The sequence below is a fragment of the Stegostoma tigrinum genome, chromosome 1 (assembly GCF_030684315.1).
Source record: "Stegostoma tigrinum isolate sSteTig4 chromosome 1, sSteTig4.hap1, whole genome shotgun sequence".
Taxonomy (NCBI): Eukaryota; Metazoa; Chordata; class Chondrichthyes; order Orectolobiformes; family Stegostomatidae; genus Stegostoma; species Stegostoma tigrinum.
The window spans coordinates 61761102-61782149 of NC_081354.1; the positions used below are offsets into that span (position 1 = coordinate 61761102).

The window sequence follows — 21048 nt, forward strand, 5'->3', positions numbered from 1 at the left end:
TGAAATTCAATTACTAGAAATGTTTAAAATTAATAAGGTGGTGGTATCGGGTGGGTTGCTCATACTTAAGTTAACAAGGTACCAGGCATGACAAGTATGTATCCAAGGCAACAAAGGGAAGTGAGAATGGAAATTGCAAAGGCACACCAGTATTAATTTTTCAATCTCCCTTCGACAGCGGGCATTGCCAAACACCAGGAGAATTGCAAAGGTAACACCCTTATTAAAAATATGTTGCAAGAATAAGCCAAGAAACCACACGTATGTCACTTTAAAAAGGATGTGAAGGCACTGGAGTGTGTACAAATAAGATTTACAAGACTGGTTCCGGGCATAAGAGAGTTCATTTATGGAGACAGATTGGAGAAGTTGGGACTGAGAAATAGGAAAGGAGATCAGACTGAAGACACAATGAGCCAAATAGCCACCTATGCTGAAACAATTTTGTGGTTCTTATCATCTAATTGTTTATACTTGCAATATTTGCATAATATATATTTAACCAACCATCCAACTTTTTGAAAGTAATAATATAGGTTCTACTTCAATTACTAACTCTATTTAGTAGTAGTAGATTCCAGAAAACCACAATACTTTCATAAAAATAATCTAATTTTATCTTTGCTTGTTCTCTTGTATTTAAGTCTACATCAAGAAATCAACCTTGGTTCAATGTCAGTATCAGTCTTGTCCATGTTAGAAAGACCATTCCCACTTCAGAGACTGGAGCATATAATCTAAAATGACACTCCTGTGCAATAATTAAGGAGCATACTGTCACAGCCGCCATCGTTTTGATGAAATTAAACCAAAGCTCTGCTTGGTATCTCAGATTGACATAACTTGGGTCAGCCACCATGAAGGTGGTGCCATGAAGCTACAAAGGGATGTAGACAGGTTAAGAGAGTGTGCGACAAGATGGCAGCTACAATATAATGATGCTATGCACTTTTGGAGGAAAATTAGAATGATATTAACTGATGCGATATTATTAAATGTTACTGTTCAAAAGGATTGTGTCCTTTTACATAAGTGACCAGATGTTAAAACATTGATATGGCAAGAAATTAAGGAAGGACATTACATGTTAGCCTTTGAGAAAGGGCTTGGAATATAGGAATTAAAAAAAAATTACTACAATTATGGGGATTCTTGGGGGACCATTTATGGTTATATACACATTTGACGAGGACATAACTGATGAAGGATGGCAAACATTCTTTAGACTGATTCTTGGAATTGTAGAATTGTCATTGGGGTGATATTGAGTTGACTGGGTTGATATTCCCTTTATTTTAGAAATCTTGGGCATAATCTGGTACAGTGGCTCAGTCATCAGCACGGCTACCTCACAGCGCCAGGGATCTGGGTTCGATTCCTACCTCGGGTAACTGCCTGCGTGGACTTTGCACATTCTCCCCACGTCTGCACGGGTTTCTGCAAGGTGGTCTGGTTTCCTCCCACATTCCAAACGTGTGGGCTAGGTGGACTGGCCATGCTAAGTTGTCCACAGTGTGCAGAGATGTGTAGATTAGGTATATTAGCCATGGGAAATGCAGGGTTACAAGGAAAGGGTAGACGGAATGCTCTTCAAGAGGTTTGGTGTGGACTTGTTGGGGTGAAGGGCCTGTTTCCACACTGCACAGATTCTATGAAATATAAAATATCCTAAAGGGAACTGACATGATCAATGCATGATTTCCTTGTTTGGGAAGTATCAAGATCATAAATGGCATTATGCACACACAAATTCTTTTTACTTTTATTTACGTTCCACAATTCAAGACCTTGACGACAGGAAGCTATTGGGGTTGAATGTTACCAAAAAATCAGCTAAGTGTCAATTTCAGGTCATTTCAGTTAGAGTTGCCCTCTGAAGTCCAGCAAGTTAGCTCATGCAATCCTCTGCTGCTATAATGTACTCACCATGCCTCCTCCATGGCTCAATCCTGCACACACTCACCAGTGAAGGTACTCTCAGTTGCTGGAATCATCCAGGATTTGCGCCACCAGTGCCATATCTAAAGCCCAGCTATACACCAAGTCAAACACTACCAGCCAGTGTGAACAGGACTTCACAGCACACATAGTGGGAGGGAAACAAAAAAGGTTTCTGAGGGCATAGAGCTGGCATGAGTAACATTTCATTGGAAAAAGAAACTCAGATTCGTAAAAAGTATTGTGCTTTTACATCACCTATCTGATCGACTGTCATAATAACAGAAATTGCAAGAATGAAACTACAGACTGCCGACACTTAAGCACTCCATCTTGGAACCCTGTATGAAAGAGTGCTATGCTTTTTCAAACCTCCAGTGTAGCATAAAAACCAGAAGAACTGAAGATGCTGCAAATCAGAAGCAAAAAAAAAACAAAACTCAAAAAGCTCATGAGGTCTGGCAGCATCTGTGAAGAGAAATCATAGTTAATGCTTTTGGGTCCAAGGGTCACCAGATCCAAAACGTTAACTCTGATTTCTCCTCACGTGCTGCCAGATATGCTGAGCTTTTTCAACAATTTGTTTTTGCCCCAGTGTAGCACAATACCTTGTCAATGATCAATGTAGATGATCACACGTTGGAAAGCCTTCAAACAGTTGAAAACATTAACTTTTATTGAATCATGGGAATGATGAAGAGAAAACAAAAATAATAACTGCATTTGCTTCCAGAAATGAACAGAAATTGCCTGCCTTTTAAACAATAACAAATTTACAGTCATTGAATGATGACCTCACCCAGCTCACATCTATTGGAAGCAATTAAGTTCTGTCTGATGTACTCAAGTGGTGTGAATTATTTTATTTCAATCTCATTTATTTCAGAAAATTGTATTTTAATAAGTAGCATTGGGTTTTGGTCTGTTTACATGTAGGGTTTAATAATTAACTGGTCAGGCTTACTGATCCATGATTTTTTTCATTTCAAACCTATATGAAAGAATGATTTCCTGGGGCAATAATGGGAATGTGTTTGCACTGGGAGAATTCTAACAGCTAACAGTGAACAATAAGGAGCATTAGCTTAGCTTCTGCTGAGAAGATTCAGTTTTTTTTTGTCGGTTGTTTCCCCCAAGGTCCTAGATACTATACCAGTTTTTAGAGTGATCCAAAGATAACCTCCACTGTTGAAGATGCTTTAAAATGTCCAAAAGCCGCAAGAATGCTTACAGAGAAAGCCAACATTTTGAGCAATGTCAAAATGTAAGTAAATATCTTCAAAGAAGCAGTGCTTTCTAAGCAAGGCATTAACACATATTTCAGACTCTGCTATAGTCCCGATTCTCTGGTCCCTATTTCAACGGAATGCTAAAGTTGCACAGATTTAAGAGGAAGGAAGCCTCTGATCACAAACCACAACACCCAGATGTCAGGATTAAATAAATATCAATTGAATACTTAAGAAAATACAAAAGCAATTTGCTTTAACGCAGCATCATACAATAATGTCATTTCTTTATTCCAACAGAATAGCACTTTCTCACAGCTAGTAGTTCATTGTGTTGACGAAATGTAGAAGCGCTTTTCTTCTTTGCTCAGATGGTGCTGAATCTAAACAAGGAACCAGGCTGTCACAAGACAAGCGGGAGTGTACAGCATAAATCATTTCTTGTGACTTCATTAGCATGACATATATAGTTTTCTCAGAAATATAACAAATTGGGTCATACATTATAAAAAAAGAGATCTCCATAATCAAGTCAGGCCTTTAATTAGTCAAATCACATAAAAGTGGACTTTTCTTATCATTCTTTAAAATTCAAACTCCAAATAGCTCAAATGGAAAAAGATTGGTTGGAAAATTGAGGTTGGTTGCCTCGCCGAGCTGGTTTGTTGTTCTGCAGATGTTTCGTTACTGTGCTGGGTACCATCCTCAGTGCAGCCTCTGATGAAGCATCGGTGTGTTTTCCCACCTGGTTTTTAAACTCTGGGGTCCATTGCCATGAATTGCCTCACTTCCGGGTTTCCTCCATAGTGGAATGTATACGGGCTCGGGTTCGATGTGTTTATTAGTAGCCTGCTTCATGGAGTGCCCACGCTTCCAAGAATTCTCATGCTTGTTTCTGCCTAGCCTGTCCCAGGACCTTGGTGTTGTCCCAGTTGAAGTTGTGGTTCTCCTTGTCCATGTGGATTGAGGTGCGTGAGTATTGGTCATGTCTTTTTGTAGCCAGTTGGTGTTCATGTACTCTTGTTGTTAATTTCCTTCCTGTTTGTCCAATGTAGTGTTTCTTGCAGTCTCTGCAAGGGAACGTGTAGATGACACTGGTCTTGTCCATGGTGGGAAGTGGGTCTTTGGTTTGGGTGAGCACTTGTCATAGGTTGACGTGGGTTTGTGTGCCACTCTGATGCCCAGCGGTCATGGTGAGTTCTGACATGTTCCTGACGTATGGTAGTGTGATGAGTGTGTTGGGGCATATAGAATCTTTCCGATACTGTTCCAGTAGGCATCTCCTGACCCAGTTCTTTAGATATCCATTATTCTTGAAGACTTGGAAGAGGTATTCCTCCTCATCGTGGTATAGTTCCATGTTGCTGCAGTGTGTTGTTGCCAGTTTAAACAGCATTTGCACGCAGCTTTGTTTGTGTGCGCAGGGATGGTTACTATTGAAGTTTAATGCCTGGTCTGTGTCTGTGGCTTTACGGTGTACTTTCGTTTGCAGTTTCCCATTTGTCTTGTGCTCTACCATGACGTCCAGGAATGGGAGTTGTTTGTTCTTCTCCTCTTCTCTGCTGAATTTTATTCCGGTGAAGGTGTTGTTTATGAGTTTGTGTGTCTCTTTAAATTTGGTCCGTTTAATGATTACAAAGGTGTCGTCTACGTAGCGTATCAATAATTTAGGTTTGATTTGCGGAAGGGCAGTTCTTTCCAGTCTTTGCATCACTGTCATCACATCATTTTTGATCTACTCTAAAACCTTAAGTTTGTTGGGAAAGGCTGGAGATTCCCAGGTGACAGTTCACAAAGCCTTTCATGTTAGGAAACTGAAAGAAAGCTCAAGCCTATAAGCGGCACACATTTACAGTACTGTACCTCATTAAAGGATTACTGAAAGGCAGGTGGACAGCCTGAAAAATTACAAAGTGGGTTTCCCACCAAGTCTCAACCTGTCAACAATTTTAGGGATCAGACAATTCAGGTTTCCAAGCAGCCAATTAAGGGCCACTTCCTTCCCAGACTTGATAATGATGCTATCAGGAGTTGGTCAGGGGCAGGGCAGATGCCCAGGTTGGCAGCTTGCTCACACCTAAAATGTAAAAGCAGAAGGCCTCCCGTTCTACATCAGGAATCCTTATAGGGTCTTGCCCCTGGATTGCTCTGTCCCTCCTCTGGTTTCTCCATCAAGACCTCCAGCTGACCAGGGCTGCCTCTCCATGCTGTGAGGCAAACCCCTCCATCTTTTGAGGCCAGGCTATTATCTGAATGAGGGGTGGAAGACAAACTGCCAACCAATTAATGATCCTCAAAGTTAAATTTCTGTGGGGCTACCATGATTGTAAAGTGGCAGGCAAGAAACCTCCAGTTGAAAAATCATGCCCAAATTCTTAATACTGTTTATGGTCCAAAAATGCATATAGAAAGAGTTTTCTCTTATCATATATTAGTCACATTGAAGGATGACAATGACAATGCTGACTTGATACAGACACAACCACAAGAACAAGGAACGAAGAAATCTGGAGGCACAGGAACAGGCCCTTCGGCCCTCCAAGCCTGCGCCGATCAAGATCCTCTGTCTAACCGGTCATCTATTTTCTAACAGTCTGTGTCCATTTGCTCCCCGCCCATCCATGTACCTGTCCAAATATATCTTAAAAAAGATGCTAACGTGTCTGCATCTACCACCTCCGCTGGCAACGCGTTCCAGGCACCCACCACCCTGTGTAAAGAACTTTCCTCCTCTCACTTTGAAAGTATTCATAAATGAATTAAACAAATCTGCATGACCTCATATCACAGCCAAACACTGCTCAAGAAGAGATTGTATTATGCTCACCTCACATACACCACATATTATCAGAAGTGCAAAAGATGCACACTATGAAGGAAGACCGGAGTAAGTTGCAGGCAAATGGCAGGCCAAAGGAGGCAAATTGACTTGAGGCTTTAGACAATTGCTGTTCTTTACACACACAGAATTTGTCACCAGTTATTGTCAACAATGGTCCAATTTGGTGCAACCGTTATTGGTGTTTTCAGTTTTGCTGCACCCTTGCACTGCAAAATGGTCCTTCTTGCTCAATAATGAATGGCGTGGTGCTTGGACTTCTCAACTTACTCTGTTCTTTCATGTTCCACTGAATAATACAGGAAACATGATGTAAGTACTCCCTAGCAGTCTGTTCTGTGAACAGAAAATTATTTAGGTGAAGGACATGCTGTGTAAACAGATTGAAAGTCAGTGATTCTGAATATAAGATTTAAATATAAAAGCTATAATTATTTCCTGAAATTAAACAAATGTTTGTGCACTCATTCTTAATCCAATATATAGATGTGCTTTAGATGATTTCCTTGCAGGTGGTTTATTGCAGTGTTGAATGGGGCATCAAAATCAAAGCCTAGCTGGAAGATTCTACTCTAGATATAAAATTCCAAGTTGTGCATAGGTTCTTAGGGTCAAGGGTCTTTAGTGTCTTTGCTCTTTTTGTAGTAAAGAAGGAAACAGAATTAGTTACACGTTACCATGAGAATGCTGTAGCAGAGCTCATATTTCTCTTGTAATGCTTTTCTTACAAACGCAGTTTATCAAAAATTTGCTGAGATCATTTGGGGATATGTTGTGTCAGAAGCTGCTGAAGCAGGTTGTCTCACAGAGCGCTCCTAGTGTTGAAATTTACTGTTCACACTTCAACTCAAAAGACATGTACACTGTAAATTGTTTGAAGTGACAATAATTAATGGCACAATGAGGTGAATGCAGCATCTGGGACCATGGTGAGCAATGGGACCAACGATCTATCTCTTTAATCAATGGAACTAAACGAATCAAAAAAGAAACTGAACAACGAAAGAAATTTGGTGAATTTGCATCAAACTAGTATAAGAATAGAAATAAGAAGTGAAACAGATTATATTAAAAGTGAGAATATGACCTCTACAAACAAATTTACAATATACAAAAACGACACTCGGTCCCCCTCCGAGTTAGAAAGGTTGAGTAGCATTGCAATAACTTAAATGTCAGTCCTAACTTATCAGCAGTAAGCTTAATTGACAATCATGGAAGCCATCCAGCAATTTTTTTGAAATTCACCAGGAAATTGATGAGATGATTCAGATTTGCAAGTTTAGTAACATAAATTGGCCAATAATTTGTAATTCATGCCATTAAATTTTCTAACTACAATTTGCTAGATTTTCTTTCATATTCTAGTAATAGGAAATGCATCTTCAGAGTTATTTGAAAGCAATCTCTAACGCTGCAAGTTACCAATCTATTGACGAAGCTGTCTTAAATCTTGGAAAACCGAATAAAGGAAATATGAAAACTTGAACATGCTAAATAAATTAACAGAATAATTGATACTTCAATGGCAAGGACCTCGGAATTCACGCAATCTAAGAGTAAGGAGACTATGGTAACATTGGCCACCAACTATAGCATGGCATTTCAAAACAGCCTTTTGTATTTATTTTTTAGAACCAATCAACAAGATAGTAATTCCTATGGTTTGCTGAAGTAGCATAAGCCACTTTTATAAATAAAATGCTGCAAAGTTTATTGGAAGCATTAAAATCACAAATTTTCTTCATACAGAATTATCGAAGGCAACAGAAAAATAGAAAAAAATGTCTGAGTGATTTGAAAGAATACATGCACTAAGATGTAGTTACAGTTTAAGCAACACAATAGGAAGAGTCAGGGCAGAATAATAGATCTGTAAGTACACTTGCTTTCCAACTGTACTAAAACTCTCTTTTGATCTGCCTTCCTACACTTAACTAACTGACTTGTGCCAATAAACTTCCTTGTCATCCTGATCATACATGGCTTTACAATCAGATTCATTCATACAACATGGAAACAGACCCTTCAGTCCAACCAGTCCACATTGACTACCTGCCTGCACTTGGCTATATTCCTCCCAACCTTTCCTATTAATGTACTCATCCAAACGTCTCTTAATCACTGCAGCTGTACCTGCATTCATCACTGTCTCTGGCAGATCATTCCACACTTGAAGTGTGCTCTTTATAAAGTTGTACCTCATGTCGTTTTTTAAATCTATCTCCACTCAACTTAAAAATATGCCCCTTGGTTTTAAACTCTCCCACCCGAGGGAAAAGAACCTTACCATTTACCTTAACTATGCCCCTGAAGATTTTATAAGCCTCAATAAAGGCACACCTCAACCTCCTACGCTCCAGTGAAAAAAATCCCAGCCTTTCCAGTCTATTTTTATATCTCAAACACTCCATTCCCAGCAACTTCCTAGTAAATCTTTTTTGGACCCTTTCCCAATTTAATAATATCCAATATATCGTAAGGTAAACAAAACTGTACACAATACTCCAAAAGTGGCTTCACCAATGTCCTGTACAACCTCAACATGATGACCCAACTCCGATGCATAAAGGACTGAGCGCTGATGGCAAACATGCTAAATGCCTCTTAACCACCCTATCTATAAGGCAATGCAAACTTCAAAGAATTATACACCTGAACCCTAGGTCTCTGCATTCTATAAGACTACCCAGGGCCTTAATTAATTGCAGAAGTTGCTGGAAAAACTCAGCAGGTCTGGCAGCATCGATGCAGAAAAAATCAGAGTTAACTTTTCGGGTCCAGTGACCCTTCGTTAGAACTGAGTTCTGAGGAAGGGTCACTGGACCTGGAACATTAACTTGGGATTTTTTTCTTCACAGATGCTGACAGATCTGCTAAGCTTTTCCAGCAACTTGTGTTTTTGTTCCCGATTTGCAGCATTTGCAGTTCTCTTTGTCCTTACCATTAATCATCTAAGCCCTGTCCTTATTTGTATTACCAAAATGCGATAGCTGACATTTTTTCAAATTAAACTCCATCTGCCACTCCTCAGTAGAATTCTTGACCATAAATGGACTGTCGAGTTGAGAAATGTAGATTTTAGATTGTAAGGGTATCCTTTATTTAAATTAATAGACCAGCAATATTAGCACTAGGCCATCACCTCCCCTCTTTTTCAACATCATTCACCTCGAGAGCTTCAGTGGACATTGATCCGCACTGTTGAGGTGGCGTGTTCAGCCTTCCAATACCAAACAAATCAGCTGGTTAACAAGGGAGACATCACATGTAATCCCAGCACCCTGTTTGGAGGACAGCCTCGTGTGCCTGCTCATTATAGAGCATAGAACATTACAGCACAGTACAGGCCCTTCGGCCCTCAATGTTATGCCGACCTCTCATACCGATCTGAAGCCCATCTAACCTACACTATTCCATGTACGTCCATATGCTTGTCCAATGATGACTTAAATGTACTTAAAGTTGGCGAATCTACTACCATTGCAGGCAAAGCATTCCATTCCCTTACTACTCCGAGTAAAGTAACTACCTCTGACATCTGTCCTATATCTATCACCCCTCAATTTAAAGCTATGCCCCCTCGTAAGGCTCTCCCTATCCACCCTATCTAACCCTCTGATTATTTTATATGTTTCAATTAAGTCACCTCTCAACCTTCTTCTCTCTAACGAAAACAGCCTCAAGTCCCTCAGCCTTTCCTCGTAAGACCTTCCCTCCATACCAGGCAACATCCTAGTAAATCTCCTCTGCACCCTTTCCAAAGCTTCCACATGCTTCCTATAATGCGGTGACCAGAACCGTACGCAATACTCCAAGTGCGGCCACACCAGGGTTTTGTACAGCTGCGGCATAACCTCTTGGTTTCGGAACTCGATCCCTCCACTAATAAAAGCTAACACACTGTATGCCTTCTTAACAGCCCTGTCAACCTGGGTGGCAACTTTCAAGGATCTGTGTTATGGACAGCGAGATCTCTCTGCTCATCTACACCACCAAGAATCTTACCATTAACCCTGTACTTTGCCTTCCGGTTACTGCTACCAAAGTGCACCACCTCACACTTGTCCACATTAAACTCCATTTGCCACCTCTCAGCCCAGCTCTGCAGCTTATCTATTATGCGTGGTCGGAGCCCTGGTCAATTCCTTCCTCTCTCCCTACTCTTTTGAGACTATTGTCACAGAGGTCAATTTCAGGGCTGCCATTCTATGCCAGCGTGACAACACAGGGCAGGGACCCTCCTGGTCAAAAGTGGGACATAGACATCTCTCATTTTTTGGTTCAGAAACAAGAGGGAATAGTTCTAGCATCTAAAGTCATACTTTTAAAACTGTTCTCCCCTTTGTTTTAACTGGAACTTCAACTATTTGCCTGGCGTTTGTTACCAGTAAAATTTAAATGGCATTTGGATGTGCTTTCTAAGTGACTATGAGAAAATAAAATAAATTGATATACCAATGTCAAAGTATGATTTGTAGTATGATATCATCATTTTGAGAACAAATGGCACTCTTCAATAAGTGCTTCTGTTTTTGTATTCCCTAAATAGAAGGATTGTGTTATATGAATGCAGATCAGAATAGAAAGACTGCTTCTCGCCCATTAAAATAAATAAAGAAAAGATCACACTGTTTTTTGTCCCTCATCTTTTATCTAAAGTTGCAAAGCAAAAGCAACATTTTCAATCAGCTCAAACAACTGAAACTTTTTTTTTTAGGATTGTCACTAGATTCGGAAAAGGTTACATCAGACTGGAAAGTAGATAATACCTCCTCTGTTCAAGGGTGGGAGGCAGAATATTGAAAACTACACGCCAGTTTGCTTAACATCTATTATGGGCATTGTGTTAAAATCAAAAGGACGTTGGAGGTGGTCACTTAAAAATCTTAAGGTAACTGGGAAGTAGGTTGGCCTGGAGAAGGGGAAATCATGATTGATTGGGGTGCCTTGGAGGAGCAATAAGTGCTGTGGATAAACAGAAGCCTGTCGGCGGGTAAAGAGAAGTCTGTATTCGGATTTCCAGGAAACATTTAGCAAAATGCCATGTAAATGGTTATTACAAAAAAAGGTGGTGCTCATGGTGTACTGGTTAACATATTAGCGTGAACTGAAGACTCTTTGACTGGCAAGTAACAGTTCACATAAGAGTGTCTTTTGGTGATTGGCAAGATGTGACAAGTCATCAAACGTCTGTGCTTGGGCCTCAGCTTTTCATAATTTATATCTCTGATTTACATGAGGGAGTGAATGCATGGTAGCTAAATTTGCAGAGGTAGGGAAGTATGTTGTGAAGCGTATATAAGAAGGTTTGCAGTCTGACAGACAGGATGTAAGAATGGGGATAGAAAATCTCACGTACGGCATATCATGTGGGAAAATATGAAGCAGGATGAAAAAAAGCAGACTTACTGATGAAGGCGGCTTGCAGAATTCTGAGGAGCAGAATGACGTAGGTATAATACTGCATGAGTCACAAAAAACTAGTTTGCAAGTACAGCAAGAATCAAGAATGTCAATGCAATGTTATCCTTCAATTTTAACAGGGAATAGGTGAAAATGCATCTTTTTGAAGTGTCTAGGCCTGAAACATCAGTTTTTGTGCTCCTAAGCTGCTGCTTGGCCTGCTGTGTTCATCCAGCTCCACACTTTGTTATCTTGGAATGCTGTGTTATTTTCATACTTAAATGGCATAAATGCATTGGAAGGACTTCAGAGGAGGGTTATCAGATATTTAGAAAGAGTTGACTGTCATGAGGAAAGGTTGGACAGATTCTTTCTGTTTCCACTGGAGTTTAGAAGAGTCTAGGGGTGATTTGATTGAAGTACATCGGTTTTGACAAGGTGAATACAGATGGAAGGACCAGAATATTTCCCTTTGTAGGTCAGTCCATGGGGCCACGATTTTAAACTTAGGAGTTGACTTTTAGGATAAAGAAGCTTTTTTTTTTACTGTTGATTGAGCAACTTTGGAACCCTCTGCCCCAGAAGGCAGCGGAAGTGCAATCATTGAATATTTTTAGGACATACATACATAAATTCTTGTTAGACAAGGGGAAATCAGGGTTTATTAGGTCAGATGGGATGTGGAATTTGAAACTCAAACAGATAAGCCACGACCTTATTGATGGCCTACTTCTGACTTCAAATTAATTCTCTGACCAAGGAAGCTATACAATTTGAGACTTTTGTTTTGGGACAAAGATCATTCTAAATGCTTAAATTCTAAGCTCTACATAACTTGAGAAATAAGAAGTCCTAATCACATCCAAAACTCCAATAACTTTACCAATCTCTCTCCACGGATATCTGCCCCTCCTGCTGCATTTTTCCAGCACTTGATTTTTTTTCAGATTTCCAGCGTCTGCCACCTTTTTGGCCTTATTTAGGCTCACAAAGGAGATGTCCTGAACAAGAATGTTTAATATACAAAGCAGAGAGCAGCACCATTGATTCAAATGCATTGAAATTTATGAGAAAAAAAATTGACTCATTGCCATCTAGTTTTCTTTTCATAAGAACTAGGTGTGATCACTTAAAAAAGGACAATAGGGATATGTCCATTCAATTAATTGATATTGTGAGAAGAAACCGAAGTCTCTTCATAAATAAGGCAAGTAATGCTGTTACTTTTACACAGCACTATAACTTAATGTATTGCATTAAACATCACAATAAAAAAAAGTGGCAAAAACAATAGAAGTGTTTTCAACAGTTGACAAACAACAAAAGTAAACAATATGAAGAAAGTAAAAACGGGTAACAAAATGTCAGAGAACAAGGTGTAAAGCTGAACGAACACAGCAGGCCAAGCAGCATCAGAGGAGCAGGAAAGCTGACGTTTTGGGTCTGGATCCTTCTTCAGAAAAACTGAAAAAGGGTCCAGACCCGAAACGTCAGCCTTCCTGCTCTGATGCTGCTTGGCCTGTGTTCATCCAGCTCTACACCTTGTTATCTCAGATTCTCCAGCATTGGCAGTTCCTACTATCTTTGTAACAAAATGTCAATTTCATTGGATATAAAGAGAACACTATCAAGGCCAGAATTGTTATTGCTTTATGATCACTGGTTAATTAATTTAGAAGTGATTACAATTCTCATTCATGCAAGACCATAAATCGAGAGGAAATGCCTCTGAAGATCATTAAACAGGAGGAAAGGAAGTGATACTTACCTGAAGAGGGCAAGACTCAGTGACCACACCACCAAGGGTTTCCTCAACTCAAACTTTGCTCGCTGTTTCATCAAGTGGCGACCACCAAATATAAATGCTGCATACAGAGCTGAATACAAGAAAGACTTTTTCCTAAAAATAGTACAACAAATAGCTGTTAGTGCACTCATGAGAAACAGCTGAGCTTAAGCATCCTTTGCCTGTAAATACCAACATACTCTCAAAGATCCCTGACTTAAATGAAACTGTACACACCTCATTACTCAATTTAGTGCAAAAAAAAGGAATCACCAAGTTGCACTGTATTGAGGACACATCGCAATCTTTGCTATCCAAAGTAAAAACTGCTGTCACTGGTGTAATTATTTTTCCCCATTTATGAACAATATAATTGATATGATGAAACATCAACAACTAAAGCATACATGGATTCTTAGGCTAATAATCTAATGATATTTGGTAAGGTCCCTCCCTCACAGGATGAAACACTTACCCTGCCAACTCAGGATGAGATGACAGCTATCTTCATCTCTATACTGCTCTTGCTAATTGGACAGAAGGAAAAGGTGGTCACTCTTCGTCAGTGAATCACAGTCAGCTTCTTAGCTTAGGTGACCTGAAATTCCATAGTCCCTTCTTAGTAGGCTTCCCAGTCAACACCAGTGGCTTTAAATCTTCCCCACATTGCCCAACTTGTTTATTCGACTATTTACCTTTAGACTTCATCCTGAGCCCCAGGGATATAAAGTCATCATGCCTGACACAGTAAGGTGTTGGCTTCTTTTCCATCCTTCCTTCACCTCATTGGAGGCAGGATGACCGCTGATGATTCACCTTTCTACGGTACCTCTTTCCATCCCATGCTCCATCACCCACCTCGTATATTGAAATTATTAATTTCACAATCCCAATACGCTGCCTCCAAGCCACACAACTGAATTCCAAGACTTCCTCCCAAAGCAGTGGCCGTTGATAACCTCTCCCTGACTTTTAGTGGACAGATCCAGAACTGACTGCATCCCATGCTCCGGACTGACGTGGTCAATGCTGACTGATGAATGACCTGACCCCTAATTCATCTGTGTACCTCCTGGACTTCTGAGATTCAGAACCGCTGAAAATGACTATCCCCAAAGCCTCCGGGCAAAGAGCTGGGGCTGCCCTTGACGTACAGAACCGGGTCCTATCTCCCTTGATTTGATAGAGGAGGCAATGCCCTAGTAGAATTATTGCTAGACTATTAAATCCAGAGACTATTAATCCAGGTAATATTCTGGGTACCTTTGTTTGAATCCTGCCACAGCAGATGGTGGAATTTGAATTCAATAAATATCTGGAATTAATAGTCTAATGATGACCATGGATTGATAGTTGGAAAAACCCCATCTGTTTTATTAATGCTCTTTAGGGAAGGAAACTTCCATCTTTGCCTGGTCTGGCCTACATAGTGACTTCAGACCCAAAAAATGTGGTTGACTATTAACTTAGGGATGACCAATAAATGCTGGCCAAGTGAGCAATGCCCTCATCCTGTGAATAAAGTAAAGAGACTGAGTACTACTTTGCTTTGCCTTTGAGACATGGCCATTTAATTCATTCAGTGTATTTGCTGCATATGCTACTGTCAGATGGTGCAGGTCTGAGACTGCTGTAACGTAGTGACATACATCAAACTGTCCACTCCCTTTATTGATGACTGTTGACAACCATGACAAGCCTAGCTTTGTCTCTGCACTGAAAGATTAGTCAACACAGAAGCTTACTGTGGAGCCTTTAAAACATCGGGTGAGGAGTCAAAACACAAAACACAAAGCAATTTGGAGATGCTGTGAGCACGAAGGTGGAAAATAAGTGCGTGAGCATTAAGAGATCAAGCAAGAAGCCCGGAAATGCACCCAAAGCTAATTCAGGAGTTGGGTGCTTATTCTGGCGACAACATTCCAATGTAAGGTGCTGGTGTGCTCTAAAATGTTTCACTGAAGTGCAGAACTAGTTTGAAAGGAGGACGCAACGAGGCTTTTTGAAACCTAGTGCCAAAATTTACGGACGGGGCTATGGGCAGTTTGTGTCTATGGAGCGTGTCCTGGGATGTTGGTGACTGTTTTCCAGAATGGAGAACCAAGGAGCAAGGTAACTGCTTGGATATTTGCATTGGGATTTGTTGCCATCTAGTTTCTGTCAGGTAAGTGGATCAAAAACTGCATAGGAAGTGAGACTTACTAATAATAGAATGCTAATGCATGCAGACTTCTTGCCACTCATTAGCAAGAGTCTCACTTTACTATTCAGAAGTTAATTGGAAAACAAAACAAAAAAAAAAATCACAGTTTGCCCCTGACATCAAGAATCCGATTATTGCCAATCTGACCCTATTTTCCCAAACGTGTCACCAATACTCACATTATTTAGGGACTAGAAAGATTCTACTCCTAGTGGAAGTTATGCTACAGGTAACAGAGTTTGCGATAAGATACGATTAAGAAGAGGAGTTTTGAAATATTTACGACTTCAATAGAACACAAAGTACTTGCAGCTTTCATTAATATAAAGCCATTAAACAAACTCTCACGATAACAAAGTGTGAAGCTGGATGAACACATCAGGCCAAGCAGCATCTCAGGAGCACAAAAGCTGACGTTTCGGGCCTAGACGCTTCATCTCGCCTTATGTTTTCTCCACATAATTCATATAAAGTGTAAGTTAAATTGCATTTGATAATAATGCACTTCTGTCACAAGATGAAAAGTTTATATTCACTGAATAAGTTAACTATAGAATGAAAAATCCATTTTAACTTTGTAACCCAACTGGGAAGTTAAACTTATTTTACCTTCAGATTCTTATTTTGAAAACCAGACTCAATCTATCTTCACCATCCTCTGTCATTACAATCCAGATCCAAACAGAGTCATTCCTTCTTTTGTTAATTATCTTAAATCTGTGTTTCTTGGTTTTCAAATCCCTCCAAAGTTTCTCTCCATCACAGTGCTATTTTGAACAAGTATATCAAATCTCTTCTTAATCTTTCCTTCAAGGAGAACAAGCCCCAACTTCTTCAATCTACCCATTTAAGTCCCTCAACCCTGAGAGCATTCTCATAATCCCTTCACCTTGTTTAATGCCTTTACATTCCTCAGAATTGTAAACAGTACTTCAGTTGAAACTGAAACACTGTTTCATAAATGGTAATCAAAACTTCCTTCTATCTATACTTCGACTTCAGAAAGGCCAGGATCATGGATTTTTTTTCAAACTGCTTTTGCAATTTGTCCTACCACAACAATTTGTACACATAAACACGGTGTCCATTTCTGCATCCTCTTCACAATTACACTGTATATGCTTTATGTAATAATGAGGGAAGGAAACATATACCATTTTAATATACTATAATTATTAATGTAGTATTTTGCTGGGAGGGTGACTGCCTTTGACATTAAACATCCCAAGCAAAATTAAAGTCAGTGGGATTGGGGGGAAAGCTCTTCACTGGTTCGAGTCACACCAGAAGAAAGACTGTAATGGTTGTTAAAAGCTAGTCACCTCAACCCTGGAGTGCATTCCAGGTCAGCCTCAGATCCAACGCCCAACAACCTTCAGTTGCTTCATTCTTCCCTCAACAAAAGTTAGATGTTGGGATGTTTGCTGATATTGCAATTTTCAATTTTATTCAGATCCGCTGAGATACTGAAGCAGTTTCTGCCCAAACGCGACAATACTTGATCAACTTCCAGGCTTGGCCAATAAGAGATAAGTAACATTTGTGTCCTACAAATGCCAGATAATAGCCATCTCCAACAAGACAGAATCCAACCATCACATCTTGACATTCAAAAACATTTTTATCATCAACAATATACTGGGATCATTATTAACCATGAAGTTAACTGGCCCTTTGCCAAATATGCTGTAGCTATGGGAATAAGTAGGAATTGAAATTCTGAGCTCAGGAACTCACCTCCTGACTCTGGCCACAAAGGCACAAATCAGAAGTATAATGGTGCACTCGCCAGCTGCCTGGATGAGTACAAATCCAACAACACAAGGGCAACACCAAACAGGCAAGCATTCAACAGAGATCAGTGTTGGATCCACTTTTGTCATTTACATAAATGTTTTAGATAAGAACATAGGAAGCATGGTTAATAAGTGTGCAGATGACACCAAGATTGCTGATATAATGGACAGTGAAGAAGGTTATCTAAGATTACAGAGATCTTGATGAATTGGATTAAAGGACTGAAGAGTTGCAGATGGAGTTTAACTTGGATAAATGAGAAGTATTGCATTTTGGTAAAACAAAGGCAAGACTTCTACTTTTAATTGTATGACCCTGGGTAGTGTTGCAGAACACAGAAATTTACGAGTTCAGGTACATGATTCTCTAAAGTTTGCATTACAGGTAGACAGGGTGATTAAAAAGTCATTTAGCACGCTTGTCTTCGTTGCTCAGACCTTTGAGTACAGAAGCGAGGATGTTATGTTGGAGGTCATAAAAGGGCATTGGTGAGGTCTCTTCTGGAGTACTGTGTCCAGTTCTGGTCTGCCTGTTATAGGCAGGATATTATTAAGCTGGAGAGAGTTCAGAAGAGTTTTAACAGTATGTTGCCAGGAACGATGGGTTTGAGTTATAAAGGGGTTGGATAGGCTATGACATTTTTCTATAGAGCATAGGAGGTTGAGGTTTATAAAATCGATGAGCCTGGGTAGGCTGAGACCTCTTTCACTGGTGCACAGAAGGTTGAAAGGTGATCTTAGAGAGAGGTTTATAAAATCATAAGGAGTACAGATAAGGTGAATGGCAGGTGTCTTTTCCCTAGGGTGACGATTTCAAGACCAGGGGGCATATTTTTGAGGAGACACGAGGAAGTTTTAGAAGACGACATGAGGGGCTTTTTTTTGTTTTAAAAGGAGCGATTCATGTGTGGAATAAACTATCAGAGGAAGTGGCGGATGCAGGTACAGTTACAACATTTAAAAGACATTTCATTAAGGACATGAGTAAGAAATGTTTACAGATATATAGGCCAGATGCAACCAGATCAGATTGATTGGATCGAAGGGTCTCTCTCCATATTATATGACTCTTAACTGGAGCCATTTGACAGACATCCTACCCACCACTTCAACATTCACTCTCTACACCACTGGTAAATAGTGACAGCAGTTTATGCCACCTACAAGATACATTGCAGCAACTTGTTCAGCTTCTTTGCATCTGACCTTTGAAATCAACAAGTGTTTTCACCTAAACGGACAAGGGCAGCGATCATGTTCTTTACCTGGAGAGACTCTATCCTTTCTTGGAACTATAAATCACCATTCCTTCACTGCAGGTGAACCAAAATCCAGGAACCGTCTTCCTAACAGCACTATGCGTGTACCTATACCACCTGCAGTAGTTTGAGAAGTCAGCTTATTGTTAGTTTATCAAGGGCAATTAGGGATGGGCAATAAATGCCAGCCAGTGGTGCCAGTGATATACGCATCCCTTGAATAGATGAAAACTTGTCCACTGTAAATTCACCTCAAGCTCTGCCATTTCAGGACTAATAACTCATTCGTGACGTTAAATTGAACATAAGTGAGATAAAAACAGAAACGTGTCATACCCTTTTTGAATTTCCTTTGTAAAATTACATTAACAAGGAGCAATTACCAGCCCACTCAAAATAAAAGTGAAAATGTTTCTTTAAATGGACAAAGTAAAGTAACCAGTCCAGGTATTACATTCTGAACTATTTAATGAAACATTCTGGCAGCTTGATTCGCCCAAATTCTTTTTTAAAACGTTTACCAATGATGAGCACGTGTTTACTTCCAGTGCCATGTACTTGGATATTACTCAAATACCAAAATCAACTTTTAGGTATTTTGAAAAGAATAAGGTAGATCCTAGTTGAGTTATTGAGTAAAGTACCCTTAGACAATTTCTTTGGTACACACTGACTATTTGAGAATACTTGACAGTTATTTTAAAAGTGAATGTATCATCTGTTTCAATGAGCACAAACTTAACTCAATTTCTTTTATCCTTAAACCAAACTTGGCAAAGATTGACTCCATCGCCCATCAACATAGGCTAAAGGAGAGGATCCTACAATAGACTTATACAAAATAAGTAGATCAGCTCAGTTCCCCATCAATTATTTTCATTGTTCTACACGGCTATTGAAACATAAAAGTATTTTCTCTTTTCCTCAGACAGAGGGGGTCATTTTTGCAGGATCTTTTAGGTTTAAAGAACCACCAAGCTGAAATCAAAGTTGCTGGAAAAGGTCAGCAGGTCTGGCAGTATCTGTGGAAGAGAAAACAGAGTTAATGTTTTGGGTCCAGTGACCCTTCCTCAGAACTGGACCCCAGAACTGGTCACCAGGCCGAAAATGTTAACTCTTTTCTCCTCCACAGATGCTGCCAGACCGGCTGAGCTTTTCCAGCAACTTTGTTTTTGTTCCTGATTTACAACATCTGCAGTTCTTTTGGTTTTCACGAAGCTGAAATGCCAGTTTCCAAATGAACTGAAACTCCCACTTGGAACAGCCACCTAATAGGTAATTAAGATTTGAACTACCACTTAAATTACCTGTTATTGCCTGATAAGGTGGAGCAGCACAGTGCTTGTTCTGTAGGTGGATCCTCCGAGAATTTTCGAAACAAACATTGCAAAGTGTTGGTGATGCCTTAGGGTTGTAAGGCTCAGTGGTGGGCAGTATTTGACCTAAAGCTTGCTCCTAACTGCAACCAGCCGATTGACAGTAAACTAGTCAACACAGCAGGTTGTGTGTATGTCAGCTGCGCAAGGTTGGCATTTATTGCCCTTTCCAATTTATATTTGAGAAAGAGGTGGTGAACTGCTTTCTTGAGCACAATTGAATGGCTTAGTCAAGCTTTTTCAAAGGGATATCACATTACATTGGTCTGAAATGAAGGAGGAGAAGTGAGACTATCCCACCAAAGTTCCTTGCCAAAAAGACAGAATTCAATAGAGAACCAGATAGGTTTAATGACATTTTGATAGCATCAGTGATGGTGATCATGAAACTAGCTTTGTCAATCAGATTTATTTATTAACAGAAATTAAAATTCCTCAGTTGCTACAATGAGATTTGAACTCATAGCTCCTGTTCACTAACAGAGGCCTCTGGATTATTAGCACAGTAACGTAACAATAATGCTACTCTGCTATATACTACTGAGCAGAGGCTGCCCCACCTATTAATGCTGCAAGTCTGAAAATAACTCTTGTGCCACTTGGGATTTTTTCTGGGACAATTTATCAAGGCATCACCAACACTTGGCAATGTTTGTTTCGAAAATTCTTGGAGGATTCACCTACAGAACAAGCACTGTGCTACTCCACCTTACCAAAATCATCCTTGAGTACTCTGTCCGAGACAGCTCGCAAGGGGATTGGGCAGCAACATGAAGTCACCCAAAAGACTACCATATGCTGCAAAGTAACACAAGCATGAAGACATTAACTGGGGGCAAACTGCACCAAAAAGGGACAGAGTGGCCAACTCCTCCATTTTGCTCTCGTCTCTTGCCTCCACCAAAACATAAAAGGTTGTAGAGGCCAGGAAGAAGCTGGGCAGACCAAGCACTACATTGTACATGACTCAGATAATTGGTGTTTCTACAAGAAATTTGATATTTTCCCTTTCAGTATCCCTGAAAAGAAGAGATGGCCATAATTCAGGAGATGGGGGAGACATCTCCTTCAAATCTTTGAAGCATTTCAAGCCAAAGCAAAAAGCTGTCAACTAGTTCACAAATAATCACGATATTTTGAAGGAAGCAAAAAAGAGACTAAGAGGTAGAGTGTTTTAGGGTTTCAGACCCAGATGAAGGACTGGTTGATCATTGTG

At 39.9% G+C, this 21048-nt stretch overlaps 1 protein-coding gene across 2 annotated transcripts in view; it reads right to left on the bottom strand.

Annotated features, from left to right (window-relative positions):
• The window catches only part of elovl6 (ELOVL fatty acid elongase 6), an 89692-nt gene that overhangs the window by 31740 nt on the left and 36904 nt on the right, over positions 1-21048 (bottom strand). The window contains exon 2 of one of the 2 annotated variants that reach the window (XM_048542238.2): positions 13181-13312. The exons of the other annotated variant lie outside the window; for it this stretch is intronic. Coding sequence (XP_048398195.1) covers positions 13181-13312 — 132 coding nt within the window. The remainder of the gene's footprint in view (positions 1-13180; positions 13313-21048) is intronic. 2 annotated transcript variants of the gene reach the window in all.